Source organism: Pochonia chlamydosporia, chromosome 5, assembly GCF_001653235.2.
Source record: "Pochonia chlamydosporia 170 chromosome 5, whole genome shotgun sequence".
Classification (NCBI taxonomy): domain Eukaryota; kingdom Fungi; phylum Ascomycota; class Sordariomycetes; order Hypocreales; family Clavicipitaceae; genus Pochonia; species Pochonia chlamydosporia.
The window spans coordinates 4,164,366-4,186,716 of record NC_035794.1 but is presented as its reverse complement, the minus strand read 5'-3'; the positions used below and the strand labels follow the sequence as shown (position 1 = coordinate 4,186,716).

General features: G+C 50.1%; 8 protein-coding genes across 8 annotated transcripts; 5 read left to right on the top strand and 3 right to left on the bottom strand.

Moving 5' to 3' along the window:
• Window positions 1–2,195: 2,195 nt before the first annotated feature.
• On the top strand, window positions 2,196–2,854 carry VFPPC_10805 (hypothetical protein; the record flags this gene model as incomplete). Its single annotated transcript, XM_018289113.1, has 3 exons — window positions 2,196–2,353; window positions 2,416–2,565; window positions 2,638–2,854. 3 exons carry the CDS (start codon window positions 2,196–2,198, stop codon window positions 2,852–2,854), a joined length of 525 nt encoding a protein of 174 aa, XP_018142789.1.
• Window positions 2,855–4,270: 1,416 nt separating this feature from the next.
• VFPPC_10804 (cytosolic Fe-S cluster assembling factor cfd1) lies at window positions 4,271–5,282 on the top strand (the record flags this gene model as incomplete). Its single annotated transcript, XM_018289112.1, has 2 exons — window positions 4,271–4,303; window positions 4,398–5,282. 2 exons carry the CDS (start codon window positions 4,271–4,273, stop codon window positions 5,280–5,282), a joined length of 918 nt encoding a protein of 305 aa, XP_018142788.1.
• A 1,012-nt stretch (window positions 5,283–6,294) lies between these two features.
• On the top strand, window positions 6,295–6,561 carry VFPPC_16350 (hypothetical protein; the record flags this gene model as incomplete). Its single annotated transcript, XM_018294103.1, has 1 exon — window positions 6,295–6,561. One exon carries the CDS (start codon window positions 6,295–6,297, stop codon window positions 6,559–6,561), a length of 267 nt encoding a protein of 88 aa, XP_018142787.1.
• A 1,456-nt stretch (window positions 6,562–8,017) lies between these two features.
• On the top strand, window positions 8,018–9,553 carry VFPPC_10803 (S-adenosylmethionine decarboxylase proenzyme; the record flags this gene model as incomplete). The annotated part of the gene is made up of 1 exon (XM_018289111.1): window positions 8,018–9,553. The coding sequence occupies one exon, from the start codon at window positions 8,018–8,020 to the stop codon at window positions 9,551–9,553; it is 1,536 nt and encodes a 511-aa protein (XP_018142786.1).
• A 1,105-nt stretch (window positions 9,554–10,658) lies between these two features.
• VFPPC_10802 (proteasome maturation ans ribosome synthesis protein Nop10) lies at window positions 10,659–11,987 on the bottom strand (the record flags this gene model as incomplete). Its single annotated transcript, XM_018289110.1, has 1 exon — window positions 10,659–11,987. The coding sequence occupies one exon, from the start codon at window positions 11,985–11,987 to the stop codon at window positions 10,659–10,661; it is 1,329 nt and encodes a 442-aa protein (XP_018142785.1).
• Window positions 11,988–13,021: 1,034 nt separating this feature from the next.
• On the bottom strand, window positions 13,022–15,079 carry VFPPC_10801 (acyl-CoA oxidase; the record flags this gene model as incomplete). The annotated part of the gene is made up of 1 exon (XM_018289109.1): window positions 13,022–15,079. The coding sequence occupies one exon, from the start codon at window positions 15,077–15,079 to the stop codon at window positions 13,022–13,024; it is 2,058 nt and encodes a 685-aa protein (XP_018142784.1).
• Window positions 15,080–15,297: 218 nt separating this feature from the next.
• On the top strand, window positions 15,298–16,064 carry VFPPC_17903 (hypothetical protein; the record flags this gene model as incomplete). Its single annotated transcript, XM_022429576.1, has 3 exons — window positions 15,298–15,406; window positions 15,469–15,699; window positions 15,754–16,064. The coding sequence occupies 3 exons, from the start codon at window positions 15,298–15,300 to the stop codon at window positions 16,062–16,064; spliced, it is 651 nt and encodes a 216-aa protein (XP_022285370.1).
• Window positions 16,065–16,948: 884 nt separating this feature from the next.
• Window positions 16,949–17,808, bottom strand: VFPPC_14830 (hypothetical protein; the record flags this gene model as incomplete). Its single annotated transcript, XM_018292598.1, has 2 exons — window positions 16,949–16,997; window positions 17,057–17,808. 2 exons carry the CDS (start codon window positions 17,806–17,808, stop codon window positions 16,949–16,951), a joined length of 801 nt encoding a protein of 266 aa, XP_018142783.1.
• Window positions 17,809–22,351: the final 4,543 nt, after the last annotated feature.

Sequence of the window (22,351 nt, the reverse complement as noted above, 5' to 3'; positions counted from 1 at the left end):
ATTATGTACTCCGTATTCCGTCTGATTGGGGAAAGATAAGGTTTCCAGCCGGAACGTTGATGTGCTGATCCCGTAGTAAGCCGCTCTGCCTTCCTTATGACCAAAAGAGGTGGAAAAACTCGCAATACAGCTCACGATCTGCCTGCTCATGACCCACGGACAGAGCGACAGAGTGTCCTGGCACTCGGTAACATACTACGTCCGGAGCCCTCACCCCCGTATTGACCCGAACATGGATGAAAACTCTTATCTCTATGGTCTTGGCACGGGCGCTGTTGAGGCTTGGTTGTTAGACAATGTCTCAGAGACCCGGACTTACAAAATCCTCCAGCTGGCGCGTGCTTTGCATCTTGTCTGTGTGATCTCAAATACATGGAATGAGGCCTACTTACAAAACTCATCAATGGAAATTATTAATCCTCTGGAGAACTTGCGGTTGAGTTTAGTAATGGTAGATCACCGCCTCTCGGAAAAGCCCTGTGTCATTGTGCATGACGGCTTTGTCAATAGTCCAAGGCACGAGGCTAAATTAAGCATATTGGCGCGGCGAATCTTGGTCGGAGAGGTGTGATCTCAGATCTGCGTGAGATTTATTAGATACGGCATAAAGCGTACAGATGGCTGTGTCCGCTGTGTCCGCCGCCGGCGCCCGGGATGTAAGCCCCTTCATGTGCTGTGCTTCGGAGCGGACATTCGTCCAACACCCAACAACCAACCCAACACGGCGACCCTCGGCAGGGAGAGGATCGACAGCCATTGATAATCTCTGTTTGGTATCGTTCTTCGCAGTTGGTACTGTACTGCACTCCGTACTCAGCCCCCAAGCAAACCAGCCGGATACTCGGGCTGCGAGTAGCAAGCGCCTTGGCCACACAATTGGGTTGATCATAGCCACTGGGTTGCTAGGATAGACAGCATGCCAAGCCCAAACTTGTCATTTCGCATTTCAACTTGAGTTAGCTGGTACTTACAGCCCCCGGTAGTGAGCTATCCCATTACTTCGGCACATCCTGACAAGCCTTGGCGACAGGCCCTAGGCAGCCAATACGGAGTTCACATGGATTAGTTATTGGGTCGTGCTTGTTCGTCTTCAACGGCCTCCATCCGCTACCCATGGCGGAATATTGCAAATCTCCAAGATGAACAAGGGCAAATTTGATGCCATATTCAACTCCTGGCCATGTGGCTAGTCAGACAGAGTCTTGCTTTTTTATTTTCTTTTTTGCATGATTCAAAGTGGCGACAATGTTCCAAAAATCCAGGTAATGGTCAAGTGTTAGACGAAAGAGGCCAAAGTGATCATAGCTTACAGCTTAAGCATTCCAAACAAAGAATTACCCCCCCCCCCCCAACTGGGGTAGTCTATTCACTTTCTTAGCCCTATTTTCCTATTTCCCTAGACCCCCGGGTTGTATCCCTTGTCGGTTAACCCACTGTTGGGCTTTCGCCAACAGAGACAACCCGGTCTTGGCGGCATGCTGTGCAAGACTGCGCGTATGATGGCTTGCGCGTCATGATTGCTTGATGAAGCATTGTTCCTTGATTGGATTATGTTTCACCCTGTCTGATACTACATGAGTGAGGGCAGATACCAACCTGGGGTCTGCACAAACAAGTGGTACATTTAAGAGCCCTAATCCGTCTGTTCCCGCCGAGCCCGCTCCCCGGCTTTTCATCGTGACAACGAGTTGAGAGCTTGCGTCTGAGAACATATTTCCTATATTGGCAAGCATTCGGTGTTTTCGTCAAATACTATTGTTCCTACTTAAGTTGCATAGTTTCTGCCGAGCTTTTGATCCTTCATCATCGGGCTCTCCATGTACACACCCCAATAGCAGCAACTATGACGGCGCCGCTCTATGTTGACCCCCATCTGTGCGAAAAATATGCACAGTTTGCGTCTCATTTAGACCGACAGCATTTTATGGTCATTTACTGGACGCTTTTTGTATCAAATTTATTGGTGCTGTTCTTCGGATCATGGATATTTACAAAGTATGTTTCTTGCCAAGGCTGCGGCCTTGCCGCCATCAACACTATCCATTCGCGGGCTGTAAACTAACCACGGGAACCTCTTAAGAGCTCAAAAAGCAATAGAAAATCTAGACCAAAATTCATACAAGCGGAGAAAAGTACTCCGCACCTACATCTTTATCTGTTTCGGATGCGTAGCTGTTTCAACTACAATTGTCGTCATGGAGGCCTACTCCCTTCTTGCCTTGCAATTTTGTGATGGAGAGGACCTGATAACACTGTACTGGTCGACATGGACCATGCTTCAGGTTGGCTCATTGATTGCAATTGTGGGAATCATTCTTACTTTGGGCCACAACTTACGAAACCGCAAGCACCCGTGAGTTCATTGTCAGCGCATATGTGCCATGACCATCAACGCAAAGCTAACCAAACATCTAGGCCCTGGGCTCTGGCGTTGGGAACACCCGTTCTTGTGGTTGCAGGGCTTTTGTACCTCGTTCATGAATGCACAAAGAAGAGAATAAAGAAAATGCGACAGAGATCCTCGAGCAGGTCGGCCAGCGATCAGGGCCCGAGGATCAGTCAAGCGTAAGTATTCGAGCCAGTTTGTCTGCGCCGCTTCGTTTCCATCTCAAATCTAACAAACGCTGTCCGGTCTAGAAACACAATCGAAAACTCGAGCGACGAGGACAAGTGCTCCGAAGTGCAGGCTGAATTCATCGGCTTCACCGTGGACGGTGGTCCTATTGTAAGGTTTACACAACCCGTGGCGTCGGTGCCGCAGGGAGAGCTCCTAGGACACGACAGCCGGCAAGGATCAATTATTTCATTTCCCCGGGATCTAGTTAAATTCGATTCCGAGGGAAGTACCTCATGAGAGACGGTAGTTCGAGTTTGAAGGATGCGAAATGACGGCGACGAGATACGTCACACTGTTTGATCAAGCTGGCTGCATACGACATGGCGATGAGAAGGACAGGTGTTTAAGATACCACAGCATATATGGAGTTGGGATTGTACTTGATTGCATCATTGGGAAACAAAATTGGGAAAGAGTATGGTCGACATGGGTTGCATGGTGCAACTGTTGCCGGTTCGGCGTTGGCTGTAGGGGCTATGTGTGAGAAGAGTGTATGACATGGCATGAATCTAGGAACGATATATATGTATTTCCAGCGAATATACGGAATCCTGTTAATGGCAAAGTGGACAAATCTGTTGACCTAATCTCGGATTTCTAAGCGGAGATGTCCCTATCTGAAGCCCGGGAAATGTCTGACCTTTGGCTGCAATGAGAATAATAGGGCCAAGTTGTCCACAATGTAGGTCTCAGTCAAAAAGACATCAAACGCAAAGCCGAGGAGCCGTCATAGCGCCGACATTGAACTTTGCTGTCACCACTAGATTGCAACAGTTTGGCGCTCAAGCAGGCAATGGATCATATCACTGAGACATAGTACAGTATCGTGATGAGTGGTTTAACATGTGAAGTTAGGAATGTCTGGTCACGGGGTTCATTGTTTGATGTTGACTACCCAAAGACTTGAAGCCATCCATGTCGGGTGAATAGTTCCAATGTTGGCATTGACTTTGAAAATGACGTCGATGGCCGAGCCCGGAGCTGTCTGGGCTGGTGGGTGCATGTCTGCATATGCCAACTTGCACATGACATTGACCAGTTGGCATTCAATGTCAATGGTCAACCAGACGGTTGAACAATGACATCTTGATGGAACATTGAACATTGAAGTCAGCTGGGTACTATTTTAGGTGCGAGACAGCTGTAAATACAGGTGATCCATGCGCTACAGCATTGACTGGACTGGACATCTGGATGTTAACTGGTGGCACTGGGCCTCCAAATGTCAACATTGAATGTCAATGTTGTTCCCCCAGCGCCGTCGCTGGCTGTGCTACTGCCAATTCACCTCGCCGGTCATCGGCCCAGGCTCTGGTTGGCTGGACTGGGTCGCGACTTCCCAGTCTGGTGCCCCGATTGACAACATGCACCTTCACACTGGTTGAAAATCTCGACCCACAGACAAGACATCCACTTGCTGCTTGCTAATCAAGATCTGGTCCTCATTTATTTCATCCGTTCATTCAACCCATACCTGCGCAACCATTCAACGCACAACACTGGCCTCTTCGTATTCTTTCCGTTTGTCCTCTCATCCTCATAGCCTTCATACACCGCTGATTCTCGGGGCTGGTTTCGCAGAATTGCAGCGACATTTATCTCGCTCGAGTCATCAGTGTGCCCCGTTTGGTCAGTGCAACTGATACCGGCAGCATGGGCCTTGAGAAGGTCAAGCATATTGTGCTGGTAAGCCGCACTCTGCAAAGTTACCCAAGCCGGACTTTCCAGCCGCGCTTATGCGAGTACGAGGATTCTTTGCTAACGTCTCACGGCGTTTCAGGTTTTATCCGGCAAGGGCGGCGTGGGCAAGTCTTCTGTGACCACGCAACTAGCCCTTTCGCTGTCACAGGCAGGCCATTCTGTAGGCATTCTCGATGCTGACCTCACGGGACCATCTATTCCTCGCATGTTGTCCATTGAAGAATCAAAAGTCACTCAAGTTCCGGGAGGGTGGGCTCCAGTTCCCGTTCACGAAAAAGACCCAAGCACCGGTGTCGGTAGCCTGCACGCCATGAGCTTGGGTTTTCTGCTTCCCAAGCGAGGTGATGCCGTGGTGTGGAGAGGGCCAAAGAAGACAGCCATGATTCGGCAGTTTATCCGTGATGTTCTCTGGGACGAAACGGATTACCTGCTCATCGATACACCACCTGGAACAAGTGACGAGCACATATCTCTTGCTGAAACGTTGCAGAGCGAGGCCCTTCCTGCCCAAGTTGCAGGCGCTGTTGTTGTGACGACCCCGCAAGCCGTCTCAACGTCCGATGTTCGAAAGGAACTCAACTTTTGCTTCAAGACTGGCATACGCGTGCTTGGCGTAGTCGAAAATATGAGCGGCTATGTCTGCCCGCACTGCTCCGAGTGCACTGACATCTTTGGTTCCGGGGGTGGCCGTACCATGGCGGAGGAATTCAAAGTCCCATTCTTGGGAACCGTGCCGATGGATGCGCAGTTTATTGCTCTGCTTGAAGAAGGCCGCCGACCCCAGTATCCTGTGGGGACGCAAATCAACGGGAACGACATATCATCGCATGAAGAAGATGATGGCAATTGCCAGGATGCACACGGCAGTGGCAATCTGGTTGATAAATACAAGCACTGCGCACTGTCGCATGTGTTTAAAGACATCACAAACTCTCTCACAACCAAAATATTGACCCAAGGCTGACGGCGACACTCCACCAGTCCGTCAGCTATTCGATGTTCTTACATGCACTACTAAGACACTAGCTGGCCCAAATGGTCGCCTCAAACTTTGAAATGCGTACCCCAACTCTCACACCTCTGGATGAGCACCCTGAGTACACCATCGTCTTTCCGATGAAGCTTTTACGGCGTCGCGAGGTGACACAACCTGCCAGTGGAAGAATTCAGAGACCAAAACCAGTGGGGATTTTCAGGCACGAAAAACATGCAGCAGCAAGCCTCAGGACCAGACAGTTAAAGTGAGGGCGGTCACTCCCTAGGTCCCTCCATCAGACTGGCTGGGCATCAGCACATGAGGCCCAAAGGGTCCACGACCCACCTGGCCACAGAGAGACGAGATGGAACATTGAGTACCTCGCCTGTGTCCCTGATCATGATTCACCTCCTACCTAGGTACTTAAGTATCGGCAAATGGTGCTGCTTTGCGGCCAAATGCAAAGAGTCCATCGGAAAGTTACATTCGGTGGCCCTTGCTCCACGATATGCAAAGTCACTGAATTTACCTACTTAGATAGGTAGATAATGAAACATTCGCCAGAATCAGGGAATCTGACCACTGAAATGGACGGCATACAAAAGTCTGGTAAGAGTCCTCACCACTAGGTACCTAGGTACATGTACCAGATGTCAGCTTAGAACGTTTCGTCGGTTACTCCAAGGTTTACATCGGCTCTATGCACCGTCTTGCACATGCACAGTACCGTTTGGTAGGATTGACGCATCGCCTAGCTTGATCGCAAACCACAATTGAGACAAAAATTCTCCTTGAAAAATAAATGGTTATAATGCGCCTACCGATCAAATTCACTTTAAGACTCGTGAGAGTGACCAAACTTTGGTTTGGGAACGAGGAAGTACCAATCTTAGTGACAAGGAAGTTCAAGATGCACCTCTGCCTTTGTGTTTGCGCCCATTGTGTTCATGAGCACAGAGTATGCTTGTCAGATGGAGATGCGGAACGCGGAACCTAAACCATGAAGAATCTCCAGGTACAGGAGCGAAAACGGCCGCGACCCGCGCATCAGCTGCTTGGAAAAAGCCACACCACAGTGTCAAGGTCAGCTTGGAGTAACATGGGGGCTAAATATGCAAGACCTGCAGTTGTCATCCTTTTCAAGTTGAAAACAAGTGCAATGTCACAGTCACAAACCATCAGTCCAGTTCCTGCCGCTGGTGATGGTGGCTGTAGCCCGCTGAGCATACAACATGAGCAAATTCAAGTCGAGAGCGTGGAACATTAAGGACAACAGCACATGCATGTACTGATGCACACAAAAGTCTGGTACACTAGGCTTGTCACTTCCACGAGTTGAAATTCAAACTTTAGGACTCGTAAATTATCCAAAAACTTTGCTTGCCGCAGTCACTTATAAAATGTAGCAACCGAATTGGTCTCGCCCCCTTTCGCTCTCCTGTCCATCTTATTTTTCATTTACTGTCTTCCGTTGGCGAAATCTGCCCAACGAGGAAGCTGTTGCCATACGTCATCAGCCGGTCTGGTACTTGACTTTAGTCAATCTCACCAGGCATTCTTTCAATTACCCACTTGTACAGGGCAAGTGCTAGATGAATCTGGTTTAGCGGGCGAAGGCCGAAGGAAGGAGCAGGCCAGAACCACAACCACACCACAACCACAGCCAAACGAGGGGTTTGCTGAAGAAAAACATCCAAGAAAAAAATCTGTCACCTCCCTCCACTTTCGACCACGGTCAATATCCACTTAGGCGACGGCTTCCTTCTCGTTCCTCGACCTTTCCACGCACACGACCACATACTTTCTTCGACATTATACTTTTTCAATTGCATTGACCTTGGGAACGTTGTTCCAGCACCATCTATGGGTTGTTTGCGACCGCATACCAACTTTTAGTCTTCGTCGGCGGAAGTCACTTCTCACTTCTGCGCGGCGAACCCGATTCTTCGCGAACCCAAACCCCTCTCACACAACTTTTTTTTTACCGCATTCTATGCGTTCGACTGATCCATTGCGTTTCCTCTTCTCTCGACCATCCAAGTATGCACACACTTGAGCTTCCATTTCAGCTGTCCCTCTTGTCTCATTGAACGCTTTCTTCTACTCTGGTCTGGCGACCCAGTGACCACACCGACTGCGCGTTCGCACACACACACACACTGAGTGCTAATCTGTTCGTTCTCAGGCCTCGATAGCACCCCCTTACAAGCAGACATTCTCGACATATGAAGTCAATTTAGCTTACGCTATTTCTACACTTTCATCTTATCCATCTACCCGATCTTAAAGCAGATATTTCAGTCTGCTAGCTCCGGTACTTTCCTACGGGTATCGGACTGCGGCTCGACCATCCAACATTCTGTCACAGAAGTTGTTTCTTCACTCCCTCCGCTTTCGACCTCCTTAACGTCCTCCAAGAGACGTTAGCGACTCTTCTATAAGACTCATTGCTGCTGGCTACGCCAGCATCTCTGGTACAACCACTTCCTGTGGGCCTACTCTCTCAGACAGACACCGCAAGGTCTGTTTGAGCGGCAGCTAGTGCTCCGCGGACTCTGCCTAGCGGGCAAAGACATACGCAAGATAGAGGCAACAAGCTTCATCCATACCCAACTCGTCTTCGGGTCTTACACGGGGAACTGAACCTATTCCCCTTGCTCGCCATCGACGTCAGATTTCGGCTTCGTGCGGTTCTCACTCCTCCACAGAGTGAGCACTTAATTATGGTCAACCTTTCGGTGCCAAAGAATTATACATTTTCTCCGTCTTCGGCTACACCGCATTTGACAATCAATCATGATGTCGCTGCGGATCTGGATTCCAGCAATGCCTTTGAAGGGCCCGAGAAGCTGCTAGAGGTGTGGTTTGCATCCAGCCCCACGGCTTTGCCTGCCTCCGCTGCACCCAATGGTTTGAAGAGTGTCCCTGCGGACACATGGGTCAGCATGTTGGACATGGTCAACTGCAAAATCTTGTCTGTTCTCGAGTCCGACGATGTCGATGCCTATTTGCTCTCCGAGTCGAGCATGTTTGTTTTCCCACACAAACTCATTCTCAAGACCTGCGGAACAACTACCCTGCTTCTTGGCCTTCAGCGTTTGCTTCACATTGCAGCTGTCAATGCTGGATTCCCCTTCCACAATGCAAACTCGGTCAACGACGTGCGAGCTGCGGCTACGCCATACCGCGTGTTTTACAGTCGCAAGAATTTTTTGTTCCCTGACCAGCAGAAAGGGCCTCACCGGAGCTGGAAGCAGGAGGTTAAGTACTTGGATGATACGCTCGAAGGAGGTGGCAGCGCATACATGGTTGGCAAGATGAACGGGGACCATTGGTATCTCTATATCACCTCACCAAACCAGACACTGACTCCTCCTCTCACTCCGGACTCGGAGATCAATTGTCAGCCAACTCCCGCCACCACGATCTCCTCTGATGGCGGCAGCTCTGCTGGTGGTTCCTACAGTCAGAATGATGAAACCCTAGAGATTCTCATGACCGATCTTGATCCTGAAAACGCCAAGCAGTTCTATTTGTCACACGCGAGTGCGGTCGCGAGCGACAAGTTTGCTGCTGAGGCGAAAGACGCGCGCAAGAAGGCCCAAGACAGCCTTGGGTGCTTTGCCAACAGCCCTGAGGAAATCGACGTGTTTGGACATTGCGACGATGGTGATTTCGAAGCTGGCAAAGCCGAAGTTACTGAGGAGCTGACAACCGAAGGTCACGCGCTTGGCTCTGTCGTCTCCGAAAACTGTGGTTTGAACGATGTTTATCCCACCTCTGTTTATCCTGATGCTCGAGTGGACTCGTATCTTTTCAGCCCCTGTGGATTCTCTGCGAACGGCGTCGTTCCCGCTCCACCATCTGGCGAAGGTGAAAAGCCTGGAGCAACGCACTACTTCACCGTGCACGTTACCCCTGAGCCAGGCTTCTCCTTTGCGTCGTTCGAAACCAATGTCCCAGGTGGGCAAAAGGGTCGCAACACTGCCGAGATTATCGAGCACGTGGTCAACATCTTCCGCCCTGGTCGATTCAGCGTCACCTTGTTCGAGGCCAAGGGTCGCAGCGCCAACCCTTATGGCATGGGCGATGGCACTTTCAAGAGCCTTTCTATGCAGCGACTCGTTGATCCTGTCCGCGGATACCGCCGTGTGGACCGTATTGTTCATGATTTTGAAGATTATGACCTCGTGTTTCGCTTCTATGAGCGCGAGGACTGGCTGGGCGACAAGGCGGCCCGCGTTGGAGAGATTGATTGATTTAGGTAATGGGAGGCGTGGCATGAAGATTTGGAAATCATTGCAATTGGCTTGAACGGATTTTCGTTGGCAGAATGATTGGTGTGCTTTGTTCTAGTTGATATTGTCGGTCCAGCTCGATCCACTCACTCACTGGATATGTACCACAGTACATTGCTTTCTAGCGGCACATGGCTTGCACCAAGACGCCGCACCTATTCTACGATATATTTTGAATAAAATCCAGCGTATATTTTTAAATATTGGTGTCTTTGCCGTGAACTGAACAAATTGCTTGTGCATATGTCTAAGGTGACAGATGGAGTGGTTGGAAAGTCTCTTATCGATAAGCACACGTGACGATCCACCCAAAATTTTCTGCCCCATGGCAAATTTACGATCCAAGCTTCGAGCCATCTGAGCAACTCTACCAAACCAGACGCACTTCTAATTTTGGGACGGCACTTTCTCGTATTTTTTGGGAATTCCAGACCAATTCGCCGCGATGCATCTCATGTACACCCTCGACACCACTGGCAACCGCCTGTATACCCTTAAGAAGGTAGCCCACGGCCAAGTCACAAAGTCTGCGCACCCGGCTCGCTTTTCGCCCGATGATAAATGGTCGCGCCAGAGAGTTACCATGAAGAAGAGATTCGGACTGCTTCTTACGCAACAGAGTATGTGTTTTCCATGATATAGCAAGTAGAGCTGTGGGATAGAGGGCTAACAGTGCGCAGAGGAAGAGTAAATCCGTGCGAGGAGATTGGAAAATATTGGAATTGCGCTGCGAAGGCAATTGGATTGAGATTGGGCATCGTTTTGGAGATGGCTGCCTGGATACCAGTGACGAGGACATTTCGGGCGATGTTGGAAGTTGGCGATCGAGATCAAGACGTGCAGGGTTGGGAGGAACGGACGGATTTGCCTAGATATTTTGCAATGGCTGGCGTTTGGGTCACTTGGAGTTTTTGATGGCAATAAAAGCCCATTTGCATTACATGAAAGACACCACTAGTGAAGATGCAGCCCGAGTACTGTTTCACCCGTGTACCATAGACGAGGTGTATGTGGTGCATGAACATGACAATCGTAACTTTGATTTCTATATGCAAACTTGCCGCAACTACCTCTTCTTCTTGGAATTGATGTTCCTGCCAGCCCCGACACTCACCTTGCCGGCACCACCGGTCCTCCTCCCACTCAAAATCCCAGGTAAATAGTCCTGGTCCATGATATCCAGCTTCCTCTGCCTCTTCTGCTCCTCGCTCGCCTTGACATACTCCTTCTGGTCCTCTGCAAGAATAAGATCTCTGCCCCAGCCATTCTTCCCGCCCGAGCCCTTGGGCAATCGTCCGTTGGCAGACCCGTGAACAGCCTTCGGAACACTGTACACATTGCCGCGGTTATTCCACTGAAAGTTCTTCTTGAGATGGACCTGGAAGTTGCCGTGCTGGTCGGTCGAGCAGCTTGTGCGAGTGAGTGTTGGTTGACCACACTTGGGACAGAACTGCTTTTCCATTTCTTTGGTGATGGCGAAGCAGCCATGGCAGCGGAGGACCCAGTTCTTGAGGTGCGTGATGCGCGAGAAGGTGGGTGTGATGAGGTTGATGTTAATTCGGAGGGCGACGTTTTGCATGGCGTAGTCGGAGGTGAGGATGGCAGATTGGAGGGTCTTTTGCGCGGGCTGGGAAGGGGTGCTGCCTGATGTGTCGGCTGCTTGGTGCTTCTTGAGGTTGGAGGGTGTGATCCAGCCTTCGTCGTCTGAGTCGTCTCCAGCTGCTGCCGTTAACTCAGTGTTTGATGGTTGATCCTCTGGTGCATCGGAGGTAGCTGGTGTCTCTTCAACCGTGGTGTCTTCCTCGACAATGGTTTTCTCTGCTTCTTGCGTAGATTCCAGAGTCATGTCGTCCAACTTGGTTTCCAAATCAGGCGACTCAGTCTGTTCAACTTCTGTCACCGGCTTGGCCTCACCATCGGCTGCAACTGGCTCGCTCACATCTTCTGATGTACCACTCTCGGTATTTTCCTTGTTCTCTGCGCCATTCGGTCGGCCATTCAACCTCTTCTGGCCCGGAGTGTTTCTCAGTCGCCAGTCGCCGCCGTTTCGCTCGCACTCCAACTCATACCCAAGGGCTATAACCTCGATATCAGGCCTGCTGAGCACCGCCAGGTCACCCGTCCGTCTGGCAAAGTCGGTCACAAACTTTATACTCGCAGGACCCGGCGCGCGGACCGTCACAAAGGGTAGCAGCGTTGTTTCAACTCGTGCGCGTGTAGCGGGGTCTCTGATTTCGGGTATGACGGATGGGATCGTGTATAGCTTTTCGGCTTGTGAGAGGAGTGCGCTCACGGGCGGGTCGTTTTTGATCAATGGGCCAGTATCGAGAACCAGGCTGTGAATTGGCTTGAGGACGGTTTGAGGAGCGTCGGGCTCCGGTGGCGGGGTAGCCATGGTTAGGACTGAGGATGGCGGTAAGCTTGACCACGCAGTCTTTGTCTTGGCGGTGCTTAGAATTGTTTGGTCCAATGTATAGCGATTTATAACTTTGAGATTCTGCAAAAATTGTGTAATGACCACTGGAGACCGACTTCGTTTCAATACTGCTTTGGGGGAATGTGGTCAACGTGGGGCAGTTTTGTTCAAACGCAAAAAAAAAGTTGCGATAAGATAAAAACTCTGTAGGGACCCTTCTTAGTGGCCATCACGTGCAGCACTCGCTATCCATCGCGCATGCCCTGGGTTTGACATCTTGTGATGCGCGCATTCGAAAGCCATGAATATGATCAAGCCCTTACATTGTTCTACTTTACAATACACACGACCGTTAGGCATTGTGACTTCGCAGACATTCTTCGCTAAAGCCGATGGCAACCACACTGACGAAGCCGTCATCCGACCATAGCTTCGCTGGAAAGCATCATGAATGACGAGTCTTCCAAAGAAGCACTCCAAGTACGGAAACAGAAAACAACAGAGGCAAGGTAAACACCAGCCCCCACCGCTGGCCCGGTCCAACCCTCAGAGCCTCGAGCTTATATGTCCCAGATGATGAAATCGTCGGACTACTAAACGTCTCTGACGACCCAACGAGCCCCAATACAATCCTATACCCATAGCACTAGCTATGCCCAAGACTCCCTCCAAACAATTCCTGCTCTCAACCACAGGCCAAGGATTTGCTATGTCCTACGTCAATTGCTGTCTAAAATTGCGCCGTCTAGGCTTGGTATAGAACGGTTGTTGCCCTCACGTATAGACTCTGATAGGACGGCAATTACGTGGCATATGGTCATGATTGCAGACCTTTAATATGGAAATAATGCAATGCATACCAATCAGATAGCACTGGGTACACAATAATTCCTGGTAGGCTTGCATTGGTGGCGTAAATCGCCTTCAAATATAGCATTGGACCTTCTATGTAATCATGTACAATACATTCTATGCTAAACGAGTTCTAACCAAACGCCGCAAAATTTAGACATTTAGAGCTTCGACGGCCGCTTGTCGCCCTGGAACAAGACACTCGAATCTGGGTAAGGATCAAAGGTAATGTCATTAAGAGGGTTCACCTCCGACGCCCTGTGGAACATGTCCTCATAGACCCGACCATCGTAACGACCCAGCGAGCTGTCGAGTTGCCAATCTGGGAACTTCCACGCATCAACCAACTTGACGGCGTGTGGACGAATTTCCTTGAGCAGAGACAAGGTCCGTTTCGTGCGAGCAAGCTGGATTTGGCGCACAGTGCTGGCACCACTGGTAAAGAATTCAGATGCGTGCGACTGCAAATAGTTCAACGCAAAGAGATGGAAGAGACTGCGGAGCATTGTCGTTGTGGATGAATCAAGCGAAGACTTTGTAGTCTCGTCTTGAAGTGTTTCGTAAAAGTTCTTCACAATGAGATACTGAGCGAATGCAGTAGAGAGACGCCAAAAGTCGATGAGGAGGCTATTCCACGATTGCTTCTCCTCATCCCTGTGTTTGAGAGCCTCAAACGTCAAGAATGCTACTCTCCAGGCAAAGGCCTTGACGAGGTCCTCATCATTGTCCAGAATGTCAAAGGCGGCGCCAATGTCTTGTCTTGCGATGAATTCCGCGAGAACGCGTGAAATATCATTAGACGCTGGTTTGCCTGCTAGGACGCCTCGTGCTGACTTTAGCAGATAACGAGCGACTTGTTGAGTGAGCATGTAGTTGTCGCCCTCCCAGGTGACGGTGGGCAGGTAATCGGCATACCAGCTGCCGATGCCAGAGAATGCAGAGTATCCGTGACCACCGCAGGCGCGACGGCAGACTTCGAGACCCTCTGCAGCAACAGTCGATGAGAATGCCTTCAAGGCGCAGGAAGTGGCATGGAGGTCGGGCAGGATGTCGCTGTCACTGGACGTGGCTGAAGACGGGTTAGCCATGCGCTTCTGGTTCTCGTTGTATAGTCTCAGCATGGCACGGCCCGTGAAGTGCAGAGCGTATGTAGCTGCCAACAGGGGGAGCAATCGATGTTGAACCATTGTGTAATCGATGACTTGGTTTTCGCCATGTTCGTCGTTGGTGCTGTCACGGTCTTGGAATTGACGACGGACAGCGCAATACCGGACCGCAATGGTAACACCACGGGCAAGCACAGATCCCGACTGAAGTACAATGGTAGACCTGATGTATGTCATGGTGCCATAGACAAGGGCCGGATTCTGGGGCTTGACGTATTTGCCAGTGTCTGGGTCTACCCCCGAGAACCGGCTGAGCAGGTTGATGTGGGGGACTTTGATCTTGTTGAAGAGCAAGAAGCCGTTATCCATGGTGTTGTAACCAAACTTGGGGCCAATGTCTCCGACGTGGATGTTTGGCAAGGGCTTGTGAGTCTTGAGATCTCGAATTTGAACGACGAATGGGTGCGGGCCGTATGACTTGCCATTGATGACAAGCTGTGCAATGACTACGGCATGATTTGCAGCCTTTCCGAGAGAGCCGATCCACCATTTGGAGGCAGTTAGGTGCGGTGAATGAATTGTAAATGTCTTGTCTTCCTGGTTCCAAGTAGCCGTCGTTTCCAGACCGCGAACGTTGGAGCCGTGGCCAAGCTCGGTTTGCGCGTAGCAGCCGATGTATTCATAGTTTTGTGCTTTTTCCAAAAACAGCTTGTGTTGGGCAGGGGTGCCCTGCTCTTGCAGCGTCTTCAGGAACATGGATGCATGCAGGCCGTAGGGAGTAGGCTCGCTGATGAGGTCATTGGCAGCAGTATACTCCTCCTGGCTCCATTGGTGCTTGATTGATAACTGCCGCAGGGCCTTTGCTCTCGCTAGAGCGGCCTTGATCTTGTCGATTCGACCATTGAAGTAATTTTGAGACTTGTCAAAGACGGGATGTGCTTGCAGGATCTCCAGGATCTTTGCATTTCTCTCAAGCACCTGGCTAGTGTGTAGAAATTCAGCGAGTTGGTTGACGTTGACGTTTGATTTAGATCTTTCTTGTTCCAGGAGCTCTGGTCCATGAGGGCCAGAAGGCACCAGGGCCTTGACCCAGTCGGGATTCGGTGGAGGCATATCGGAGAGCTCGAATTCGAACTGGGATGCTTCTTGGTATGGTGAGAGTGTTGTAGATGAACAGTGTCGGCAAATATCACAACCAGGGTGGTAAATGGCAGCTCAGACTTGACTAGAATTGGGGAGAGAAAGTAGCAAGAGATATGAGGTTGGGACAAATGATAAATGTTCCAGATGTATGAGATGTATGGGGAAACGCTAACGCCATCCCGAGGTTAATGGCAAATGCTCGGTACGACAACTGGCGACGTCAAGTCGTGCGAGTTCGGAGGTTTCGGTCTTATTCTGTCATTGACATTGACCCCATGGCGCATGGTGGGGTAACAAGCTCAATTGCCTGGTTAGTTTCCTGGATGGTCGAGGCTTGTGTGCTCTTGTCGGTAGTCTAGTCTGGTCTGGTAGATGTGGAGATATCAACTGGGGTGGTGATGCCTTTGTTTCGGCCAAGATTAGCAAATCATCCTCGGCCTGGGCGAGAATTTGCTCTGAATGCTGCGATTCATGGTCAATGCACATGCCATTAGAGAATGGTGTAAAGTTTGTGTCAGATGCCGCGTTACTTACTTCACAAGCCTTGGGCCATGCAGATCGATTTGACGCCCATCTCCAAATGCAGGGTAGCGAAATAAATAAAGCCCCTGCTTGAATGTTGAAGAAGGCGTCTTGACAACAAGAAGCCGAGTTGAGAGTCCCGATGATTACGTACCTAGGTACCTTGATCACTGCAAAGACTCGATACAGCACCCTTTGCAGTTGTCTCCAAAATACGATTCATCAGACATGGCGATGTTGCATTTCGGTTTCGGTACTGTCTCTGCAGCAAGGACTTGACACTCTCCCGTTGTTGTCCACATCTGACTTCGACAGCTCTGGCCTTCCGGGTTCAGCCGTGTTCAACCAATATGCAGTAAATTATTCGGACAGCACCGTTTTTCGAGCACAGTACCGGTATTCGGAAGCCAAACTCTCTATTTTCGTGCCTTAAACAATCTGATGGCTGACAAGTTGAGTCTGATATGGTCGAATTGAGCGGCCAATTCCGCAATGTCAAAATTCGTGCCGAGGCAGGTGCGGCTCGTCACGTCACAGCATCTTGTTGGGGGAAGGAGCAGCCGGGGGCCCCACCAGCTCGGCAGCCAAGCAGTCTGGTACATCCATGCATGACCCTAACCCTGGAAGACAAATTGATTTGGTAGCACAGGGCTGATGAGATTGGCTTCCAACCAAGTTGACAGGCAAAGACCAGTACCAAAATACCAAAGTATCTCATCATTGAAATTTTATGACGGCTTAGCTAGAAAGGCAGAGTAACAGTCAGTTGTATGACGACACGGATAAAATTGACAAGTGCTTGTGATACATTGAACATGCAAACAGCGTCTGGTCCGTTCCAGCATCAGCATCTCCTGGAAACAGCCGTAAAACGTATACTCCAGTTCCTACTCAACTTTCGCAGCTTGTCAACCGGGCCGAAGAGGCGTGATCTGAACATATGTAAGATAGAGCGGCAAACTAGATTGGCAACTGATGGAACTTGAGGAAAGTTTTAACTCTAGGGATAATGTGTTTGTTTTGGATGGTTTCTTGTCTTTTGAAGGAGTTGTAGAGCACCGGCTAGAAATTTATAAATTGCATCGTGTCACTCGACTGACATTGCATGAACCGCAAGTTGCTCAGAAGTATCCCAACACAAGAAGAGTAGTACTTCTAAAACATAAGACAGCATCACACCAATCCCTGATATGTGAGCGTGCAAAGGATTGTGATATGTAAGCAATTCGACGCAAATTTTCCTCCAAAAAATTATTTGTTTCTTACAAGTCGGTGCCATTGTAAACCATCTGTCTGGTAGTTTCTGACCCAACAGTGCTAAGGCGACGCCGGCCCTGTCGGCACATTCTCGTCTCGAGTGCGCACCCTAGCAAAACATTTAGCGTCTCGAGCTTTACTTTACGTATATACAGGGTGAAGACTCACCTCGGCCTCTTTTTATTTCGAACATAGACAACTGGCGGCTTTCCTTCCCCAGGGAGTCGTTTCTCAACTTCCCACAAAGGGTCTGCGTGAATCATGTGGCTAATCTTCAGGAATCCATAGCTGCGGGCGTCAAAGTTCGGGTGCCACTTGGTGATGATAGACCCGACAACAGCAAGATTGGCCCATCCGTCGTCATCCGAAGTCGTCTCTATGGCTTCTTGTATCAATCTCTGTGCCAGGAATGGGACCGGCTTTATTGCTGGCGGTCCCTTGAACGGCCGCGCAGCGGGTTCCGTTGAAAATTCAACTGGTGGAGGCAGGTTCTCGATGTAAATAAACTTGTCACAAGCACTGACAAGAGCCTTGGGGGCCTTGCGCTCTCCGAAGCCATATACCACAAGTCCGGACTCGCGGATCCGCGAGGCCAACCGAGTAAAATCGCTGTCACTCGAGACAAGACAGAAGCCATCGAACCTATTGGAGTATAGCAAATCCATGGCGTCAATCACCATGGCCGCGTCCGTCGAGTTCTTCCCGTACGTATACGCAAACTGTTGAATTGGCTGAATCGACTTTTCCAAAAGTTGCTCCTTCCAGCCCTTCAGATTGCTACCTGTCCAGTCGCCATAAGCCCGCTTGACAAAGGCGGTGCCGTACTTGGCAATCTCTGCAAGCAGTACACCTGCCATGTTTGGCTGGGCATTGTCCGCATCTATGAGCACAGCCAACTTGACCGAAGCGTCGCTGGCCATGCTCTAGGTTCTTGTTGATCTGCTTATCGGGCTGCGACCTGCTGTGTAGTGTCCGCGAGGAGGAGCAGGAAATGAAAGTCTAAAATAATGATGCCTGTCGAGGTTGAGAGAGAGCCACCAGAATCCACAGAAGAGTAGTATTATTGGATTTATATGACAGAATGAAGGGTCAGGGCGTTGTCACTCGGAAGATGTGGTGAATGTATGAGCACCTTGTCACATAAGAGAGTTGCAAGAGTGAAGACAAAGGCGGCAATCGACGCAATCGCTAAGGGACAAAGATGTTGCCATTTTACGCCCAGGGCCTAAATTTGGTTGTCGCCTACTGGGATGTATGAAGCACCTGCAAGCTGCAGCTTATAGTTCGGTGTGCCGTAAGTGAAAATGCGGTGGAATGGGGGACAAGGCTGCGCCTGTGCGATCCCACTGCGAGAATACTAATTCGCTAAGGGGATCTTCACGTAAAAGAAAGCTTAATCTTAGCGTGGAGAGGAAGTTAGTATGGCAAATTAGTTCTTCGTCATTGGTACCGACTGGGCTTACAACTCTAGGAGAACCCCGACGTTGGGCATCTAATTGGGCACAAATGTCGTATGCAAATGCAGGCATCTCATTGGGTTTGAGACAAGTAGACAATATGTGTTCCGCCACACGCTATACGTTATGCCTCGCATCTTGGTCTTGAGAACGGCCACCAAGTATTGGAGACCGGTGGTTCCTCTTCGGTAGCCTGATAAGATACGCGGTACTGCCCATGATGACTGTACCAGCAAACATCTGAGAAGAACTAAGAAAGTTGTCAGACAGCGCCTTCCTGTAACCTAAGGTGCACGTACAAAGGCGATTAGCTGCGTCATTATAAGCTATAAGTCTTAGTATTGGTTGAGTGTCTCTTTTGAGTGTGAATGAATTGCGAAGTTGTCAATTTCCTTGACACAAAGGGCGATAGAACTTTCATCGCGATCATTTAGCAGTAATGTAGCTTGTTGGAACAGCCATCCGCCATGAATGGCTATCAGTCTCGTTCCTTAGTAAACGTTTGTGAGAGAATCGTCTTGCGCAAGCTAGGTCAATGAGTGGACAGTTGAGGATGTATACTTGGCAAGCTGTGTCTTAAATCTGTTTCCTCAGACCCGTCTCAGAGCCAACATGACTGCGTTTCCTGCATAGTTCCTGGCGGCATTGTATACCAGAGATCTGGCAGGCTGGATACCTCACTGTTGAAACATACCTTTAGGTGCTGTAACAGTAACTGTCAAAAGTATGTTAGCCTCCAATATTGTCAAGAGGATTGTTGGTGTCGTCGCGACAAACCATTTTCTACTTGGGCATCGTTTAGAGTGAGTCATCGACTATAAGGACTTTGTTACTTTGGACCCAAACTTTGAGGATTGAAATGATGTCCACCTCACAGTCAAGATAAACACCAACAACCTCACCCCTCTGTCATCTTACAAACTCAAACGAGCAGTCGTGAATTGAAATCCATACGAGGACGGGTATCTTATAGGGTAGCCTTCGACAATATGAGTACTCTCCCAACCTGCTTCAAAATGGATTTGCACTCGCTGAAACCATCAACAAAGTGCCGTATTCCTCCACAGAAATCGTGACGGAATCGAGACCGAGATCAAATTGCCTTCTCCCACTTCCCCAATTACCTGATCGATCAACGTTGAGGCAACATTTCACGACTTATCAGGTGGAACAACTCCAGCATCTACATCGATACCACCAGCCGAGACTAGCCGCTCCTCAGAACAGGCATCGCATATACATGCTACTCCGTCCATGGCAAAGAACTTATTCATGATCCAAGTCTCATTAGCACATCGGGTGCATGGAAACAAGGACGAGCCCATGGGCAGAAAACTAAAAAAAACTCTCAAACATAAGCATACTGTAGACATAACCGGTGACAAGCGTATTTGCCAATCACCATTAGTTTGTCAGGGATCGCCAACTTCGCTGGTGCTGCATCGTCAAACGCATCTCCACCTCCGGATTCTCTCGCGTTGAGAATCCCTGATGCTTGAAAACTTGACAAAAACGTCTCACAATTATGGAGCACGAGAGGGAGCAGAGTTTGTGTAGTGAAGCCTTCCCCGTGGATAAAGAGTTAGGAGAGGAGCCGCGATCCCCATGGGGTGGTAAAACGGCTCCCGTAGACCGTCTAGGACTCAATGTACTCACAATGGTGGTAGTAGGGATCACGGATGAAATGAGAAGGGTTGGCTACTGCTCCGTACGCTGTGGAGCTTATTCAAGAAGCTGTACGTAAAAACTGTACAGGAATAGGCAGCGCGTAAATGACAGAACCTAATAATGATGTGACGCACGCCTGTACAAGTGTGTATTCGTGCATTAGCTGCCGGTATCAGCTCCAGACAAGGAGTGCGAGTATGCGGCGAGGAATACCGGAAGACTCGGCAGCGCCGTCGCCGAAGGATTAAGGCTAGTGATAGGTGAGTGGGATAGATGATTTGTTTCCAGCTGCTGTGTCTACTTTGCAGATCCCCGACAGAAAAGAGTCCCAATGGTTAAATAGAGGGTTGGACAGTCGGGTGTCATTAGCAGTACGACGCCGAACCAGAGCGCGCCGTCTATCCTCTCACAGTACCGCAGGCACTCGCCGTTTGGCAACCCTAAGCACACTTCAAGCTCAACGGTCCAGATGTCCTGGGCTGGTGAAAATGGACTAAGCGAGACTCTGGCTGTGCCGGCCCGTGTAGAAACCTAACCACTACGTGATCTGCGAAAACGAAAGTGTCAAGTAACAACGAAAATATCCCGTAGGCCGTTGTTGCAACGAAAAGAGAGCACAGACTCTCGTCTGGCCACAGCGTTGCGGTTCTCACCTGGTTCTCGAATCTCTCACCTGTAAAAAGGAATATCTCGCAGTCAGATACAAAACGGGCCAGGGGTGGTGATGATAGCGAAGGGTAATGGAAATCGGGTACAAGTCCGCCGAACAGTTGGGATTGGTTGCTTGGCGAGATACTGGTCCGCAGAATGGAGGCAGCGACCATAACCATGCAATGTGGATTGAGATGGATGTAACAAAGCACTCGTTGTGACTGGTGGCTCCAAGATTCTGCATCGACGCCTTGACATGGTGGCCCGTTTCGAAATTTTCCAGAAGCTCTCCATGGTTCGATTTTGGAGCCGCGGTGTAGATCCCTACCAAGTATCCGGCAGTGACGAAGTAAGTAACCGTAAGAGGAATGGCTCTGACAGGGAGGTGAAAATTGCAGTCTGGTTGAGCAAAGGCGGAGGCGGACGTGAGGAGGTGTGAGTGGGCTCCAAGTGGACACGCTGTCGGAACGGACTGGAATGGAAGAGGCAGAAAAGACGAGAAAACAGGGCAACAAGGGAGATGACCGGCCGAAAGATAATCACCGAGTTGAGGCCGGCACAGGCAACAATGTTATTGATAGGTGAACCGGACAATACGAGCTCGGCGAGTGCTTCGCGTTAGCTAAATGCTGAAAGGGAGGTTGCCGCTTGTTCGGCGATGAGCCCTGGGTCAAAAGCAGCATGCACGGTGGCTTGAAGACCTGAATGGATGGGATAACATGGCATTGCTTTGTGGGAGATGAAGACGAATCGGTGTGGGTGGGAATCCTGAGTCTGCAGTAGATGGGCAGGTCTCCACGGCTGCCGGAGGACATTAAGTGGTGCACATACATGCTTTCGTCGGTGGTGTTGATGTGTGGTGATTGTTGCTCCTTAGGTTGGCGGTGGATTTGGTCCGGTTTGGTAAAAGCTCGGGTGGCTGGAGGCGGCGGTAAGAAGGAAGGAAGGGAAGGAACGATCCAGTCTGGTCTACCTGACAGCTGGTGACTGAATTGCCCTACCGAACCGGCCTGGTCACATCAAATTGGACATTGGAAGGAAAGAGCATCTGGTTGTTCACTAATTCTGTTCTTGCTCGTATGCACTAACTTGCCTGAACGCAACAAGCGACTTTATGTTTCTGATTGTTTATCGCAGGCTACGCAAGTCACATGAGCAGTTGAAACCGGACCGTTCATCCTTGGCCAAACGATCTGTTCCTGCCAAGACCTCCACGAAGAGTACAGTACATGGTGCATGATGTGCATTGTTGACGCCTCTGAAGAAATGCCATCAAATAAGCGATACGCGACTCAGTGAGGGCCCGTCTGAGGGCTTTTCCTTCCTGGCCCGTTCCTTGCCCCGGCTCGACCCAGCAAACCGTGTCCCTTCGCAAGACTGAAACTGGGCTGAAAGAGAAATATTCAGCGAATGACGGTTGCACAACACCACCAGCCAGGCAATCTCCATGCCGTATCACCAGCTCTCACCCTGTCACGGTCGCGGCGATATGCACGAACCATCGAGGGGGCTTGACATGGCGTCGCGCGTCGCAGCTCTGTTTACGGTTGCACAACAGTGACTGGACGGATGTCTTGGCTGCGGTCTGAGTCTGGTGTTGGTGTGGCCAAGGTGCACATGCAGCCCACGGCTCGCGGCAATCTGTGCCGATTCGGGCGGCGCATGACGCTCCAGATATCCCGACTGG